Source organism: Chiloscyllium punctatum, chromosome 7 (genome assembly GCF_047496795.1).
Source record: "Chiloscyllium punctatum isolate Juve2018m chromosome 7, sChiPun1.3, whole genome shotgun sequence".
NCBI classification, from domain to species: domain Eukaryota; kingdom Metazoa; phylum Chordata; class Chondrichthyes; order Orectolobiformes; family Hemiscylliidae; genus Chiloscyllium; species Chiloscyllium punctatum.
This window is the reverse complement of record NC_092745.1, coordinates 95,215,943-95,231,331: the sequence shown is the minus strand read 5'-3', so window position 1 is coordinate 95,231,331 and position 15,389 is coordinate 95,215,943. Positions and strand designations below refer to the sequence as shown.

General features: G+C 41.9%; 1 protein-coding gene across 1 annotated transcript in view; it reads right to left on the bottom strand.

Moving 5' to 3' along the window:
* Window positions 1-15,389, bottom strand: part of ccdc17 (coiled-coil domain containing 17) — a 117,843-nt gene that overhangs the window by 20,105 nt on the left and 82,349 nt on the right. The window contains exons 9-11 of the mRNA XM_072573268.1: window positions 5,141-5,355; window positions 3,605-3,690; window positions 1,616-1,831 (exon numbers count right to left, since the gene is read on the bottom strand). Of these exons, the coding sequence (XP_072429369.1) occupies window positions 1,616-1,831; window positions 3,605-3,690; window positions 5,141-5,355 (517 nt within the window). The remainder of the gene's footprint in view (window positions 1-1,615; window positions 1,832-3,604; window positions 3,691-5,140; window positions 5,356-15,389) is intronic.

The window sequence follows — 15,389 nt, the reverse complement described above, 5'->3', positions numbered from 1 at the left end:
CCCAGAAACAATCAGTGAATAACTGCTGATAGACCAACATCCCTTTGAAAATCCTCTGTACACCTGGTACAACAAACCCGAAGACAGGCTGCCCATGTCACAAAGCCAACATGGCTGACACTCCAATGCATGTGTGACCCTATCCTTCTACTCTAGCTGCAGTTTAAGATGGTCATTATCCAGTAGCTGAACACCATGTATAGGCAAGCAAATGGACAACTACAAACATGGGCTTTTATTTACAGAAAGCAAAATGGAACACAAACCAAACCAATAGAAGTTGACTTTTGCCCCAACAATGCAAACCATACTTTGGCATTATGACCAAAGAATATTTTAGTTCACAATTATCTGCTTGATCCAGCTCACATCTATTGCAAGGAATTGTCAATAAGATTCTGTCTGCCTTGTAACACCCTACCAAGCTGAGCTGTGCCTTCGCCCTTTCTCTCAGAAGATTGCTCATGCTCCTGCTCCCCCTAATTCCTCAGCATCCAGTACATGGGTTCATTGCCTGCTCGAATTATGGAACAACACACCAGGATGATGTGGCACACTCTCTCCAGACTATACTGGAAGGCCCCTTCCAGATTGGTCCAAGCAGAAGGACTGTATCCTCAACAGTCATTTACTCTGTTCCGCCGTGGCCCTGACTGAGGCATGGGCTGCATTATATTTGCGTCCCTCATAAGTCAGGGGATTGTGCAATGTTGTTACAAGCCATCATCGAGGTGGGTAGCCCTTGTCTGCCAGTAACCCACTTTGTAGGCAGCTGGACCCTCAAAAACAACAGGTATGTGAGAGTGCTCCAGGATATAGGAGTCATGGTAACAGCAAGGATAGTAGGCACACACTCTACAGAAAGTGGTAGCAGTGATCATAGATCACCTTGACATTATTTGAATGGAACCACTTCCTTGTTGGTGGATTTCACAGTGTTGTCAGATGGCCCTCTCAGTACATGCAAACGATAGCATCCTACACCTCAGGCAACCCATGTATTCTCCCAAGTCCAACAACTGTGTCCAGTTCGGGTCACCCAGTTATACGAAGGGTGTTATCGATCCTGAGAGGGTTCACAAGAGATTAACCAGTATGTTGCCAGACATGAAAGGTTTGAGTTATAAAGAAAGGCTAGATAGGCTGGGACTTTTTCACTGGAACTAAGAGGTTGAGAAGGGATCTTATAGAAGTTTATAAAATAATGAAGGGTATAGATAGAGTTAATGGTACTTGTCTTTACGACGGGGGATTTCAAGACTAGGGGACACGTTTTTAAGGTGAGCGGAGTGAGATTTAAAAAAGACATGAGGAGCAATTTTCTTTCTACTCAGATGGTGGTTTGCGTGTACAACGACCTTCCAGAGGAAGTGGTGAATGTGGGTACGATTACAACATTTAAAAGGCATTTGGATAAGTACATGAATAGGAAAGGTTTGGAGGGATATGGGCCAGGAGCAGGACGGGTTTAGCTCGGGATTATGTTTGGACTGAAGGGTCTGTTTCTGTGCTGTATGACTCTATAATTTTCTATAATTCTCCTCACTAGTGCACACTGATGCAATGTGAACAGATCTATTTCAGATACAAAATATTTCTATCATATGTCCATTACCTTGGTACTGGCTGCTTTGCAGATAATATTCCAAAGTTGCCTTTGAGTCCTTCAGACAAGTAGTGAGGTCCAACTCCCACTTCACAGTACACTGCAGGTAAGGCAGATGGCTTCCCCATCTCGTGACCATTATTGTACAAACCAGTAACCAGACGGATGAGGCGATAGGTTGGGCCAAGGCCAAGAAGAAAATCATAAAAGACAACAAACCCTGCTCTGGAATCAAAAATATTAGTCATAAAACAAGGCATTCTTTAAAAGTTAAATTCAAGGATAACTTGGGAGATAAAATATCAGACGTGTTGCAGCAGAGGAGCCATGTGTTACACCTGAAGGCATTATTTCAATATCCTGTTCAATGGTGCAAAGCGTCATTTCAAATGCCCCAAGTGCATTGTTATATTTCCAATGCTTTTGAGCTGGCATGATGCCAGTTGGAAATTATCTTGTATTGTGTAGGGTAGACAGTGTAATTATTTCTTTCATAACATTAAACATGAACAGAAGTACTTCTTGGCTTTTAGATCAGTTTTTTGAATAAAAGGTCTCAGCACAGCAAAGAATTAAAAGGTGGTGGCCTCAGAAGATGTTTTTCATCTTTAAATCATTTGGATATTGGAACCGCTGTGAGAGATTACCTCATGTATTACCTGTTGTAAAAGTACTTTGATGTAGGATATATTGGGTAGAAGAGTTAACTGCACACTTTCCGTGCTGTACATCTCTATGGCTATAGACATGAAATTCAAGCGCACATTTATTGAGCTAATCTGATATCAGGAAATGAATTAACTCAATGTAAATTTATTTTCATCGGATTTTCTCACTTCTATCAGTATATAGGTAATCAAGGCAACCATCACTTCGACTTCACTGTTTTCCTCTGCCCTTGCTATTCTCACCTTGATTGAAAAAATGGCTCACAAGATGGTGACACACACTTTCCCTTTCCACTATTAAGAAGCATCGGCCTCAAATCAGAATGTCCTCGGTGCCATGACCTGTTCAAGAACTGAAAAAGACTTCTTTTGGATAGGGAAAGAGTAGTGGAGAGATCTGGAGGCCAAAGTTAGCGTGCAGGCTAAGCTGCAATACTTTCTGAAGTTCCCCAAGTCCAACACCTCATCACAGCAACTCAATGAAAAATCATTGAAGTCAATCAGACTTTTCCTTTCATGACATTTTATCCTGATATGAATCACTGGGCTTCTGTAGAGTTAAACTCAGCAGAGCATGTAGGACTAAACTAATCTCATTCTATCATTTTTCTTATTCAGCAGTAATAAGGAGTTTCTGAGTCGGCAAGAGTTAAAAATCACACAACACCAGGTTTTAGTCCAACAAGTTTATTTGGAATGACTAGCTTTCACAGCGCTACTTCTTCATCAGGTTCCTGATGAAGGAGCAGTGCTCCAAAAGCTAGTACTTCCAAATAAACTTGTTAGACTATAACCTGGTGTTGTGTGATTTTTAACTTTGTCCACCCCAGTCCATCAGCAGCACCTCCACATCGAGATTTCAAGAGGCAAAGATGAAAGTCTGAGCAGCTTGAAAATGCATCAGTAGTCAGTCTTGCCATGGTATTTAAAAGGAAGATTGAATAGAGAGCCTTAGGGTACAAATCTTGCATAATAGTTGGCCCCAGCTTAAAATGGAAGTACAAGTCAGTTAAAGCACAGCATGAAAACTGAGAGTTTGGTAGTTTGCCATCTCTCTGCTATCTGATCCATGACAATTAAAGAAGACGACAAATAACACTGGGCATGGACAACATTCAAAATATGAAAACTTAGTTCAGTGGTGGAAATGGCCATTCACAACAAAAATTAAAGTATAACTATGGTATGCCATGATATAGCCTAGGTCTGAAAGATGAGCTTTTAATGAATCAGGGAAAGCATCAATGTACAATGGTGTGTGATGGACCAATTGGATGCTCAGAGGATAGAAATAATTGAATGTGCAAGATGCAAAAATATTGCTACTTACGCTGGGTCATAAGGTGCAGGTCCTAAAACATCTGGAGGATCAAGTAAATGTTTGGCAATCATTGGTGTTTGAGGTCTGGCATGGCTCTATAAAAGTTATAGATTAAAGTTTTCAAATTGTTTGTGAATTCTTCAACTTCATCACAAGGTGAAACACACCAGCATGGTCAGCTATCCTACATAGACAATCTGCACACTAAATATCAATATGAACATTTTCAGATTAAGTTTAGCATGGATTTGATATAGAGCAAACTTAGTCTTTTTTTGCCCAATGCCATATGCCTTAATCCTAGGCTACCACCTAGTTTTTGCTTTGCTGCATTTTCTACCATAGTACTCCTTGTTGTTTCTCAATGATACTGAAAACATAAAGACTGTGAGCAGCTTTGAGTTGTAAACCTTTGACTGAAAACAAAAATTGCTGGAGATCACAGCAGGTCAGGCAGCATCTGTGAAGAGAGAGTAAGCTAATGTTTTGAACCTAAATGACTCTTCATCAGAACTGGCATAAAGTGTGGAAGGGACAACATTTATTCATTAGTAGAGGGTAGGCAGGTTGGAGTGCTGGAGGAGAGAGGGTGCTGATAGTGCAGATTAAATGATCACGATGTGAAAAAGGCAGAACAGTGGTGTTTAGATTAGAGTGGTGCGAGAAAAACACAGCAGGTCAGGCAGCATCCGAGGAGCAGGAAAATTAACGTTTCAGGCAAAAGCCCTTCATCAGGAATAGAGGCAGGAAGCCTCCAGGGTGGAGAGATAAATGGGGGGGATGTAGCATAGAGTACAATAGGTGAATGGGGGGGTGGGGATGGAGGTGATAGATCAGAGAGGAGGGTGGAGTGGATAGGTCGTAAGGGAGATTGGCAGGTAGGACAGGTCATGAGGTGGTTTGTCTAACTGCCAAACTGGTTCCTCTGGAGTGGGGGAGGGGAGAGGGGACATGGTGACAGAGAATGTAACAAGCTGTGAACCTTTCTTCACTGGATTCAGGAAATCATCTACTCGACAACAAATTTTATTTCATAACAGGAAATTTTCGTCTGATCATTCTGGGTTAGCTGTAAACTAAGATTTGTGGTAAAAACATCTGCAAGGTAAAGGATTAGCTGCAGAGAAGAAACCACAGAGTGTCAATACATTTTTAAAAACTTATACTTTGAGACAGGATGGGGCAGCATGATCATCTGTACATTTTTATGAAAATACCCACAAATCAGTGTCACGTTATACTACATGTTATGATGCAATTGAGTGAAATTGCTGAAATCAAAAGATTCTGAATATCAAGACCATGTACGAGTAGTGTGGAATACTATCTAAAATAATGAAAATGTCCACATAATTATTCCAAATGATAATTCTATGGTTATCTGATCAGTTACCCAGTTATGAAATTGTTATAAACATATTAGATTTACTCAAACAACAGCTACTGATATAATATCTCTCCAGAATGATCAGAGCAGCAGGAAATCTTAAAATCTCTCTTGTAATTAAACTGTTTTTTCCCAGCAGAGAAAAGAATTGTACTTACCATGTGAGACCCCTGAGTGTGTTGGTTCAGAGTTGAATGAGTGGGAGGGATTGGGGGTGGGGGCGGAGGTGGAGGTGGGTGCAGATGTTGAGATCTTAACCCTTTTCGCGTTCGCAATTTATTGGCTTCACTTTTCAGCATCTCAATTTCTTCTTGCAGGTCATTGATTTTCTTTGTGTGTTCCCGGTGCATTTCCTGCATTTCCTTTTCCAATTCTGAAGCAAAGCAGTAGAAATGTCGTTATATTTATAACCAATTAAATACAAATACTCCTACGAGTTTATCTTTCCATAACTGGAATATTTTTCTACAACTTGAGGTTCAATAGTGTCCCACAGCATACATGAACATTAGTCCATTTTAAAAAATGGTGGGCGAGGACTGTGACACGAAGAGAAACATTAGATTACCTACAGTGTGGAATGAGGCCATTTGGCCCAAGTCCACACCAACCCTCCAAAGAGTAATCCACCCTACATTTACCTCTGCCTGATGCACCTAACACTACAGGCAATTTAGCATTGCCAATTCACCTGACCTGCACATCTTTGGATTGTGGGAGGAAACCCAGAGTACCCGGAGGAAACCCTCACAGATATGGGGAGAATGTGCAAGCTCCACACAGTCACCTGAGGTGAAACTGAGCCTGGGTCCTGAGCACTGCAAGATAACAGTGCTAATCACTGAACCATCGTGCCACCTAAACATTTTCAAGATATGCTATACAAATATCTATTAAAATGGGCGGCACGGTGGCTCAGTGGTTAGCACTGCTGCCTCACAACGCCAGGGACCCGGGTTCAATTCCAGTCTCGGGCAACTGTCTGTGAAGAGTTTGCACATTCTCCCCGTGTCTGCGTGGGTTTCCTCCGGGTGCTCCGGTTTCCTCCCACAGTCCAAAGATGTGCAGGTCAGGTGAATTGGCCATGCTAAATTGCCTGTGGTGTTAGATGGATTAGTCAGGGGTAGATATAGGGGGGTGGGTTTCTCTTTGGAGGGTTGGTGTGTGGACTTGTTGGGCCGAAGGGCCTGTTTCCACTCTGTAGGTAATCTAATCTAAAATAAAAACAATTCCCATCATTCTTTGCAAAACTCCCCAAAAATCAAAATAAGGTTTTATAAAGAAACTAGACAGATTTTCTCAAGTATAAGGTAATGTCACCATTATCTTAATGGTCCATCGGGTTGCTCCCTCTACAGAAACTTGACTGGAGACAATTTAACCGGAGGGTCACCACATCTCAAATGTGGGGAGAGATTTCAAGGTAGCTTTAGCCAGTGCAGGAATTGAACCCACTCTGATGGCATCATTCTGTTCTGCAAACCAGCCATCCAAACTTACTGTCTCCCTAATGCAAGTCATCGGTCGCTGGATCAATCAGGAACTTTAAGCAGACAGGAAGAATTAAACGCTTTGTCGAAACAATATATGCAACTACCATTGCGGAACATTTGAGGACTCTGGGTCTATACACAATGGAATGCAGAAGAATGAGAAGAGATCCAATTGAATGATACAAAAGTCGGAGGAATTGCGGATGATACAAAAGTCGGAGGAGTTGTTGACAGTGAGGAAGGATGTGGCAGGTTACAGCGGGATATAGATAAGCTGCCGAGCTGGGCAGAAAGGTGGCAAATGGAGTTCAATATAGCTAAGTGTGAGGTGATTCACTTTGGTAAGAGTAACAAAAAGATGGGGTACTGGGCTAATGGTTAGATACTTGGTAGTGTGGATGAGCAGAGGGATCTTGGTGTCCATGTACACGGATCTTTGAAAGTTGCCACCCAGGTAAATAGTGTGGTGAAGAAGGCATATGGCGTACTGGCTTTTATTGGTAGAGGAATTGAGTTCCGGAGTCCTGAGGTCATGTTGCAGTTGTATAAGACTCTGGTGCGGCCGCATCTGGAATATTGTGTGCAGTTTTGGTCGCCATACTATAGGAAGGATGTGGAGGCACTGGAACGGGTGCAGAGGAGGTTTACCAGGATGTTGCCTGGTATGGTAGGAAGATCGTATGAGGAAAGGATGAGGCACTTGGGGCTGTTTTCATTGGAGAAAAGAAGGTTTAGGGGTGACTTGATAGAGGTGTACAAGATGATTAGGGGTTTAGATAGGGTTGACCATGAGAACCTTTTTCCACGTATGGAGTCAGCTATTACAAGGCGGCATAGCTTTAAATTAAGGGGGGGTAGATATAGGACTGATGTTAGGGGTAGGTTCTTTACTCAGCGAGTCGTGAGTTCATGGAATGCCCTGCCAGTAGCAGTGGTGGACTCTCCCTCTTTATGGGCATTTAAGCGGGCATTGGATAGGCATATGGAGGATAGTGGGCTAGTGTAGGTTAGATGGGCTTGGATCGGCGCAACATCGAGGGCCAAAGGGCCTGTACTGCGCTGTATTCTTCTATGTTCTATGAAACTTAGAGAATACTGAATTGCCTAGGTAGAGTGGACATTAGGAAGATATCTCCATTAGCAGGAGATACTAGGACACAAAGGCACAGCTTTAGAGTAAAGGGAAAACCCTTTTGAACAGAGATGAAGAGAAACTTCTTCAGCCAGAAGGATGAATCTACAGAATCCATTGCCACAGAAGGTGGTAAAGGTCATGTCATTGAGTATATTTAAGACATATGTAGATAGATTCTTGATTGTTAAGGGGATCAAAGGTTAAAGGGAGAAAGTGGGACAGTGGGGTTGAGAAACTTATCAGTCATGATTGAATGGCAGAGCAGACTAAATGGGCTGAATAGCCTAATTTCTGCTCCAATGGCTTATGGTCTATAGCAATAATGAACCATACATGGCAGTTAGAGATATACAATGTTGGTTTCAACTATAGTTGTGACTATAGATGGTGTGTGATGTAGAATATTCAACATACGCAATTATTAAATCTTAAAAAAAACAAAAATATAATCCTAACCTCCTGTTGTCACATTTTTATAATTTATGAATTCCATTCTAAAGGAGCATGGAAAAGGGATTAAAAATTGTCATACCATCTAGATTCCATTGGCTAAGAGGAATTTTGAAGCAAAATCAACTATAACGTTCAAAAAGGAAGTGACTATATATTTCAAAAAAGTAAATATGCAAGCTATGTGGAAACAACAAAAAAAAGGATCAATTGACTGTCTCTTCCAAACAATTCTAGAGACACAATAGTCTTCTTTTGCGATGTATAATTCCATAATTACCCTGTTCCACCTATATTGAAACCATAGTATATCAATGTTAAGTCTCACAATTCCTTAGCCTGTAATGCAGAGGAGATCGACACTTCAATCAGCTGTCCACCTCAAATTGCTATTTAACTATCAACTAATGATAATTAGTTGATCTTCTGTGGTATTGCTCATGGAGAATTGAGCCCAAGTGTAGCCATCTTGCCAAGTGGAGCTAGAAAGCCAGGAACAACTGGAGTACAGCAGACAGATATCATTGAGATAGTATTTTTAAATTATCTATTCTATCTTTATTTTGTACATACCACTTCCTGTTGACAAATTTCAGGTCTGCACAATGGTTCAGTTTCTTTGTATAGAGGCACAGTCTCCCCTAAGCAGGAATTTATCATAACTGTATAACATAGTCATTCAAAAATAAGACCAAATGGGAGGCAGTAGCAATAAGAACCTTCATTCAATGTACTTCACTTCATGAGCTTTCAAACTCATGTGCATTTTCCCTATCTTCCAGACTGACAGGCATGCTGACAGGTCTCTCCTCGCTTCGCTTTGTCACTTAACAGTGCTAATCTTTCTTTATTTGGTATTTTGTCATCTTGATCCCTAATATGTTATTGTTCTTGGCTTCCTGCTCCTACTATGGTGCCAAATATAAATATATTTGAATAAAACCACATAAGCCTAGAAGCCTCTGCTACCAGTTCCTGCAGTGGCAGCAGTCCACTGTGGATCCTTCAGGAACACTTCCGTTCCATCAAGCTCCACAAAGTTACATTTTACACAATCACCTGACAGTACATCTGCTGATGTGGAGCTGCCGGTGTTGGACTGGGGTGGACAAAGTTAAAAATCACACAACACAAGCTACTAATCTAATGCAAAGCCATGCTGATATTTAAGATTCAACCAATGATTATCTGCTGTAGTGCTATGCAATCGTACAACCTGTCCTTGGAAATTTGTTTAGAGGAAGAAGGTTCAGAGAATGAAAATATTGGTTTCTGGAGTTCATGTGGCAAACATCATTGTTTAAAAGGATGATTGAGGTACATGTGGAGTAAAGGACATTTTATTTTTACTGTCAGAACACCAACTGAGAATGTGTTAGATTACTTACAGTGTGGAAACAAGTCCACACTGACCCTCCGAAGCGCAACCCACCCATACCCCTACATTTACCCCTTACCTAACACTACGGGCAATTTAGCATGGCCAATTCACCTGACCTGCACATCTTTGGACTGTGGGAGGAAACCCACGCAGACATGGGGAGAATGTGCAAACTCCACACAGTCAGTCGCGGAGTCGGGAATTGAACCCGGGTCTCTGGCGCTCTGAGGCAGCAGTGCTAACCACTGTGCCACCGTGTTAGTGCATGAATTGCAGAGGTATGCAGGAAAGCTCATTAAATATAATCATTCACTGCTAGAGGAATGCAATACAAAGACATAAAGGTTACACAAGCCTCTTGTAAAACCATATCTGGAGTATTGTGGGTTTTTATATTTCTAACAAGCTTTCTCTCATACTCTAATTTGCCTTATTTATTTTTGCCATTCTTTGCTGGGTTTTTTTCTGTCTAATCACCAGTTTTGGCACAATTCTATATGCTTTCTTTTAGCTTGATACTATCTCTAAAGTTTTGAGATAACCATCAAAAGGTATGACTGTCCTTTAGAAATGTGTTTTACTTATTGGAATTTGCCAATTAACTTTAGCTAGCTCTACTTCATGCCCTTGTAATTGTCCTTATTTAAGATTGTAAAATAGTCTCATATCCACTCCTCTCTCTTCCCCTCCACCCCTCCCCCTCTCCCTCTCTCAAACTGAATGCAAAATATTATGGTTGTTGTTAAGTAGGGAGTGCCGTCACTATGAGATCATTAATTAATCCTATCTCATTGCACAGTACCAGGTCTAGTGTAGCCTGCTTTCTGGTCACTATAGAATATTGTGTTTAGATTAGATCAGAATACTTACAGTGTGGAAACAGGCCCTTTGGCCCAACAAGTCCACACTGACCCGCCGAAGCGCAACCCACCCAGACCCATTCCCCTACATTTACCCCTTCACCTAACACTACGGGCAATTTAGCATTGCCAATTCACCTGACCTGCACATTTTTGGATTGAGAGAGGAAACCGGAGCACCCGGAGAAAACCCACGCAGACACGGGGAGAATGTGCAAACTCCACACAGGGAGGTGGGATCTGAACCCGGGTCTCTGGCACTGTGAGGCAGCAGTGCTAACCACTGTGCTGCTCAAAAACAGTCTATGAATTCCTCATCTAGGCTACCTTTGCCCACCTGACTTTTCCAATATATATGCAGATTGAAATCTCTCGTGATTATTGCAATATTATGCTGACAAGTTCCATTATTGCTTCCTTTATGATCTACCCAAACATGTGGTTGCTGATAAAGGGCCTAGCTACCACTCTTGGAAGTCATTTTATTTCCCTTTATCGTTTGTCATCTCTATCCAAATCATTTCCATATCCGAGTTTCCCGAACCTATGCCATCACACTATATGGTGCTAATGTGAGACTTAAATGTGAGATTTAAAGCTAATGCTATCTTTATCGTCAAGTTTGACGCAGAAAATGGCAGTGCAAGAGATGTTCAAGGTAGGAGGAGTGCGAAATGTGGATAATTATGGATCCACAGGATATCCAAGTTGACACACTAAACAAGGAATATGCTAATTGTTGGGAAATTTACATTTGTGTGTCTGTATTTGAGTAGCAATTGACCACAAGTCTCTGTATCAGTGAGATGAGGAGGAGCATTCTGTTCTGAATATAAACCATATATACAAGGTAGTTATACACATATCTAAAGTTAACTCCATACCATTCCCTGGTCATGATAAATGGGATACACTTAAGGTACGCATAAGCGGATTGCAAGACCCTCATTGCTCTTTAACAATAGGACACAGCAGTCGAGTAAAGGACCAAACTTGAGTAAAGGACAAGGTATCGTGCATTTGGAGATTGTGAATGACTGCCGACGTAGCCGTTGCCAGAGTCTATCTGAAATATTTAATTACATAGATACCATGGAATTAGGAATTTAATTATGCAGGTCATGAGAACGATTAATTGATAATGACCAATGCCAAAAGAGTTTATGATGTTAATTCTTGGTCTTGTTTTCCTTGAGCAGTTTGTCAGAAAGTTAGTTTTAACAGTTTATTTCCTGCACTGGAGGAGTTTTAGGCCAAATTTCTTGAGAGTTAGGGTTCTCCAAATGTGAACATGAAGCACTGTATTGTCACCGTAGCTATCCAGGGTCAGAGGCTAATACTGTGGGGACACTAGTTCAAAATCCCACAATGGTTGATGGTGAAATTTGAATGAAATCAATAAAATTGAATCAAAAGCTAGAATAATAGCAATAATGTTAACTATTGTAAAAACCCATTTGATTCACTAATCTCATTTAAGGTAGTGAAATCTACTATCCTCATCTGGCATGGCCAGCGTTTAATTCCAAATACACAGCAATATGGTTGAGTTTTAAATGTGTTCTGAAATGGCCTGGCAAACCACTCAGTGGTATCAAACCACTACAAGGTCTGAAGAAAGAAATGAAACACAATAGATAATCCAGTATTAGCCAAGACACAGAAGAAAAAACCTCCCCCTCCTGTAAAGTCCTTGTTCTGAACACCTTTTGGCTTGCGACAAAACTGGGAGCTGTCCCACAGACTAGTCAAGCAATAGCCTGATAATATTCATAAGGTCTGATTCATGAAGAATGACTACGTCCCTGACACTACTAACACCCCATGTTTTTGCCTTGTCCCACCAACAGACAGATTCAGCCAGGCTGGTGGCACAGTTGTAAGTACAGTAGGGAGGTAGATGAGTCAAAATGTGTGATGCTGGAAAAGCTCAGCCAGTCAGGCAGCACACTTTTCCAGCACCACACTTTTCGACTCTGATCTCCAATATCTGCAGTCCTCACTTTCTCCTAGTGGGGAGGAAAATGCCTTGTGAATCCTCAACATTGACTTTGAACCCCATGAACTCTCAAGGCATCAGGACAAACTTGGGGCAACGAAGCCTAGCAATTTGCACAAATTCTGCTTCTTCAGCTGATGAATCAGTACTGCTCCACATTGAACACCAACTGGAGAAAGCAGTGACAATAGCAATGGCACAGAAGGTAGTCTAGGTTGGGGACTCCAGGGTCCATTACCAAAAGTGACTCAGCAGCATCACCAGGTAAAAGCCCTTCATCAGGAATGAAGGGCTTTTGCCCAAAACATAAATTTTTCCTGCTCCTCGGATGCTGCCTGACCTACTGTGCTTTTCCAGCACCACTCTAATCTTGACTCCAATCTCCAGCATCTGCAGTACCAACTTCTGCCTTGCATCACTAGGTAGTTGAGCCCTAGAGGATTATGCCTATGCCTGGTATGTGGTTGTGAGGAAACAAACAAAAGGGAAAAATGTACTTATTCTCATCGATTTACCTACATGACAGTATTGGTTGGTGTGACTACTGTCTTGTGGAGACCATGTTGTGTCTTCACACTGAGTGTTGCCTACATTGTCTTTTAAGGCAATATGACTATGCTGAATGGAATCGATTTCAAACAGATCTAGCAACTCAAGACAGGACATCCATGAAGCACTGTGGAGCATTGGCAGCAACAGAACAACACTCCAACACAACCTGCAACCTCATGCCTAAGCAGATCATCCACTCTAACATGACCACCAACCCGGAGAATCAACTCTTGTTCAACGAAGGGTGCAGAAGGACATGCCAGAAGCAGTACCAGGCATATCTAAAAATGAGGTCTCAGGCTGCTGAAGCTATAGCACAGGACTACTTGTGAGTCAAACAATGTAATTAGTATACAATAGAATTTGGTGTTTCCACAATCAACAGATCAGGTCTAAGCTCTGTAGTTCTGCCACATCCAGTCACGAATGCTGGTGGAAGATTAAACAACTCTGTGCAGGAGGAGACTTCATAAATATCCCCATCTCAATCATGAGGGAGCCCAGTACATCAGTGCAAATAACAAGGCTGAAACTCTTACACTTCACCCAACAGTGCAGAGGGGATGATCCATTGCAGCCTCTCCCTGAGGTCTCCCACACCACAAACATTAGTCTTCAGCCTCAGTTCAATTCATCCCATGTAACATGGAGGAACAGAAAAGGCCCAGGATAGATTAATTTTATTCATTCACAGGATGAAGGTGGGACTGGCTCGGCCAGCATTTATTGCTCATCCCTAATTGCCCAGAGAGCAGCTTAGAGTGAACCACGTTCCTGTGGGTCTGGAGTCACATGCAGATCAGACCAAGTAAAGATGACAGCTTCATTATCTAAAGGACATTAGTGAACTAGAGGGGCTTTTTCAAAGAATTGTCTTATTGTCATCATTACATTCTTAATTCCAGATTTTCACTGGATTTGAACCCAGGTGTCCAAAACGTTACCCGAGTCTCTGGCTTAATAGTCCAATGATAATATCACTTGGCCATTACCTCCCATACTGCTATGATTATGGGCCTGACATCATTCCAACAATAGAACTGAAGACTTGTGCCATTACCTCCCATACTGCTATGATTATGGGCCTGACATCATTCCAACAATAGAACTGAAGACTTGTGCTCCAAAACTAGCCACATTCCTCTTCAAGCTGTTTGAGTACAATTACAACATGGACATCTGAGAAGCTTGACAGTCTTTGCGATGTTCTTCCTGAAAAGGTGACAGAAGCAGTATCTTTGAATATTTTAAGGCAAAGGGCAATAGAGTCTTGTGAAGCAATGGGTTGAGAGGCTATTAGGGATGGGGGAATTCTGGATTTGAGGTTACAGTCAAATTTTATTAAATGGTGCAGCAGGCTCGAGAGGCTGAATGGCCTACACCTATTCCTAATTTGTATGTTGGTATGTTCATATTCCTGAAGAAGGGCTTATGCCCGAAACGTCGATTCTCCTATTCCTTGGATGCTGCCTGACCTGCTGCGCTTTTCCAGCAACACATTTTCAGCTATGTTCATATCTACCCAGTAATGCAGGAAATTGGTCCAGTATATCGTGTGCACAACAGCAGGACAAGTCAACTCAAACAATTACCACCTCATGATCCACTCTCAATCAACAACAAAGAGACGGGAGGCATCGTTAATGATGTTATCATGTGGCATTTACTCATCCAAAACACTCACTGATGCTCAGTTTGGGTTCTGCCAGGGCCACTCATCTCCTGATCACATTACAGTATCAGTGCAAACATAGAAAACGAGCTGACCTCGAAGGGAACAGGAGGGTGGCTGCCCATGACATCAAGGCTGCATTTGACGGAGTGTGGCATCAAAGACCCCTCACAAAACTGGAGTCAATGGGAATCACAGACAACACTCTGCACTCGGTGGAGTCCAACCTAACATAAAGGAAGATGGTTATGATTACGGAGATCAAGCATCTCAGCTCAAGAGCATCACTTCAGGAGTACCTCAGGGAAATAGCCTAGGCTCAAATATTTTCAGCTGCTTCAATTTTCCTTCCATTATAAGGTAGGAGGTAAACATCTTCACTAATGATCGCACAATGTTAAAAATATCAGTTTATCCTTAGAGACTGTTCCCAAAACGATCTGGATCACACCCAGGCCTGGTCTGATAACTAGCAAGTACTTTTCACCTCACAATGCTGGGAAATGACAAGCTCCAACAAAGCAGAAACCAAACATCGCACCTTGTTATTCAATGGTATTACCAACACTGAATATCCTATTAGGAAAATCTTGGGGGTTGCCATTTGAGCCATATCATATATGTGGTGAGAAGATCAGGTCAGAGACTAAGAATCCTGTGGCAAGCATCTGATCGCCTGACTCCCCAAAGCCTGCCCACCAACTAGAAAGCACAAGTCAGGAGTTTGATGGAATACTGTCCAATTGCCTGGATATATGCAGCTCCAACAAAAGTCAAGAAATTTAACATTATGCAAGACAAAGTAGCTGACTTGATTGGTATCACATTTAACACCAGGAACACTCACTCCCTATACCAGTGATGC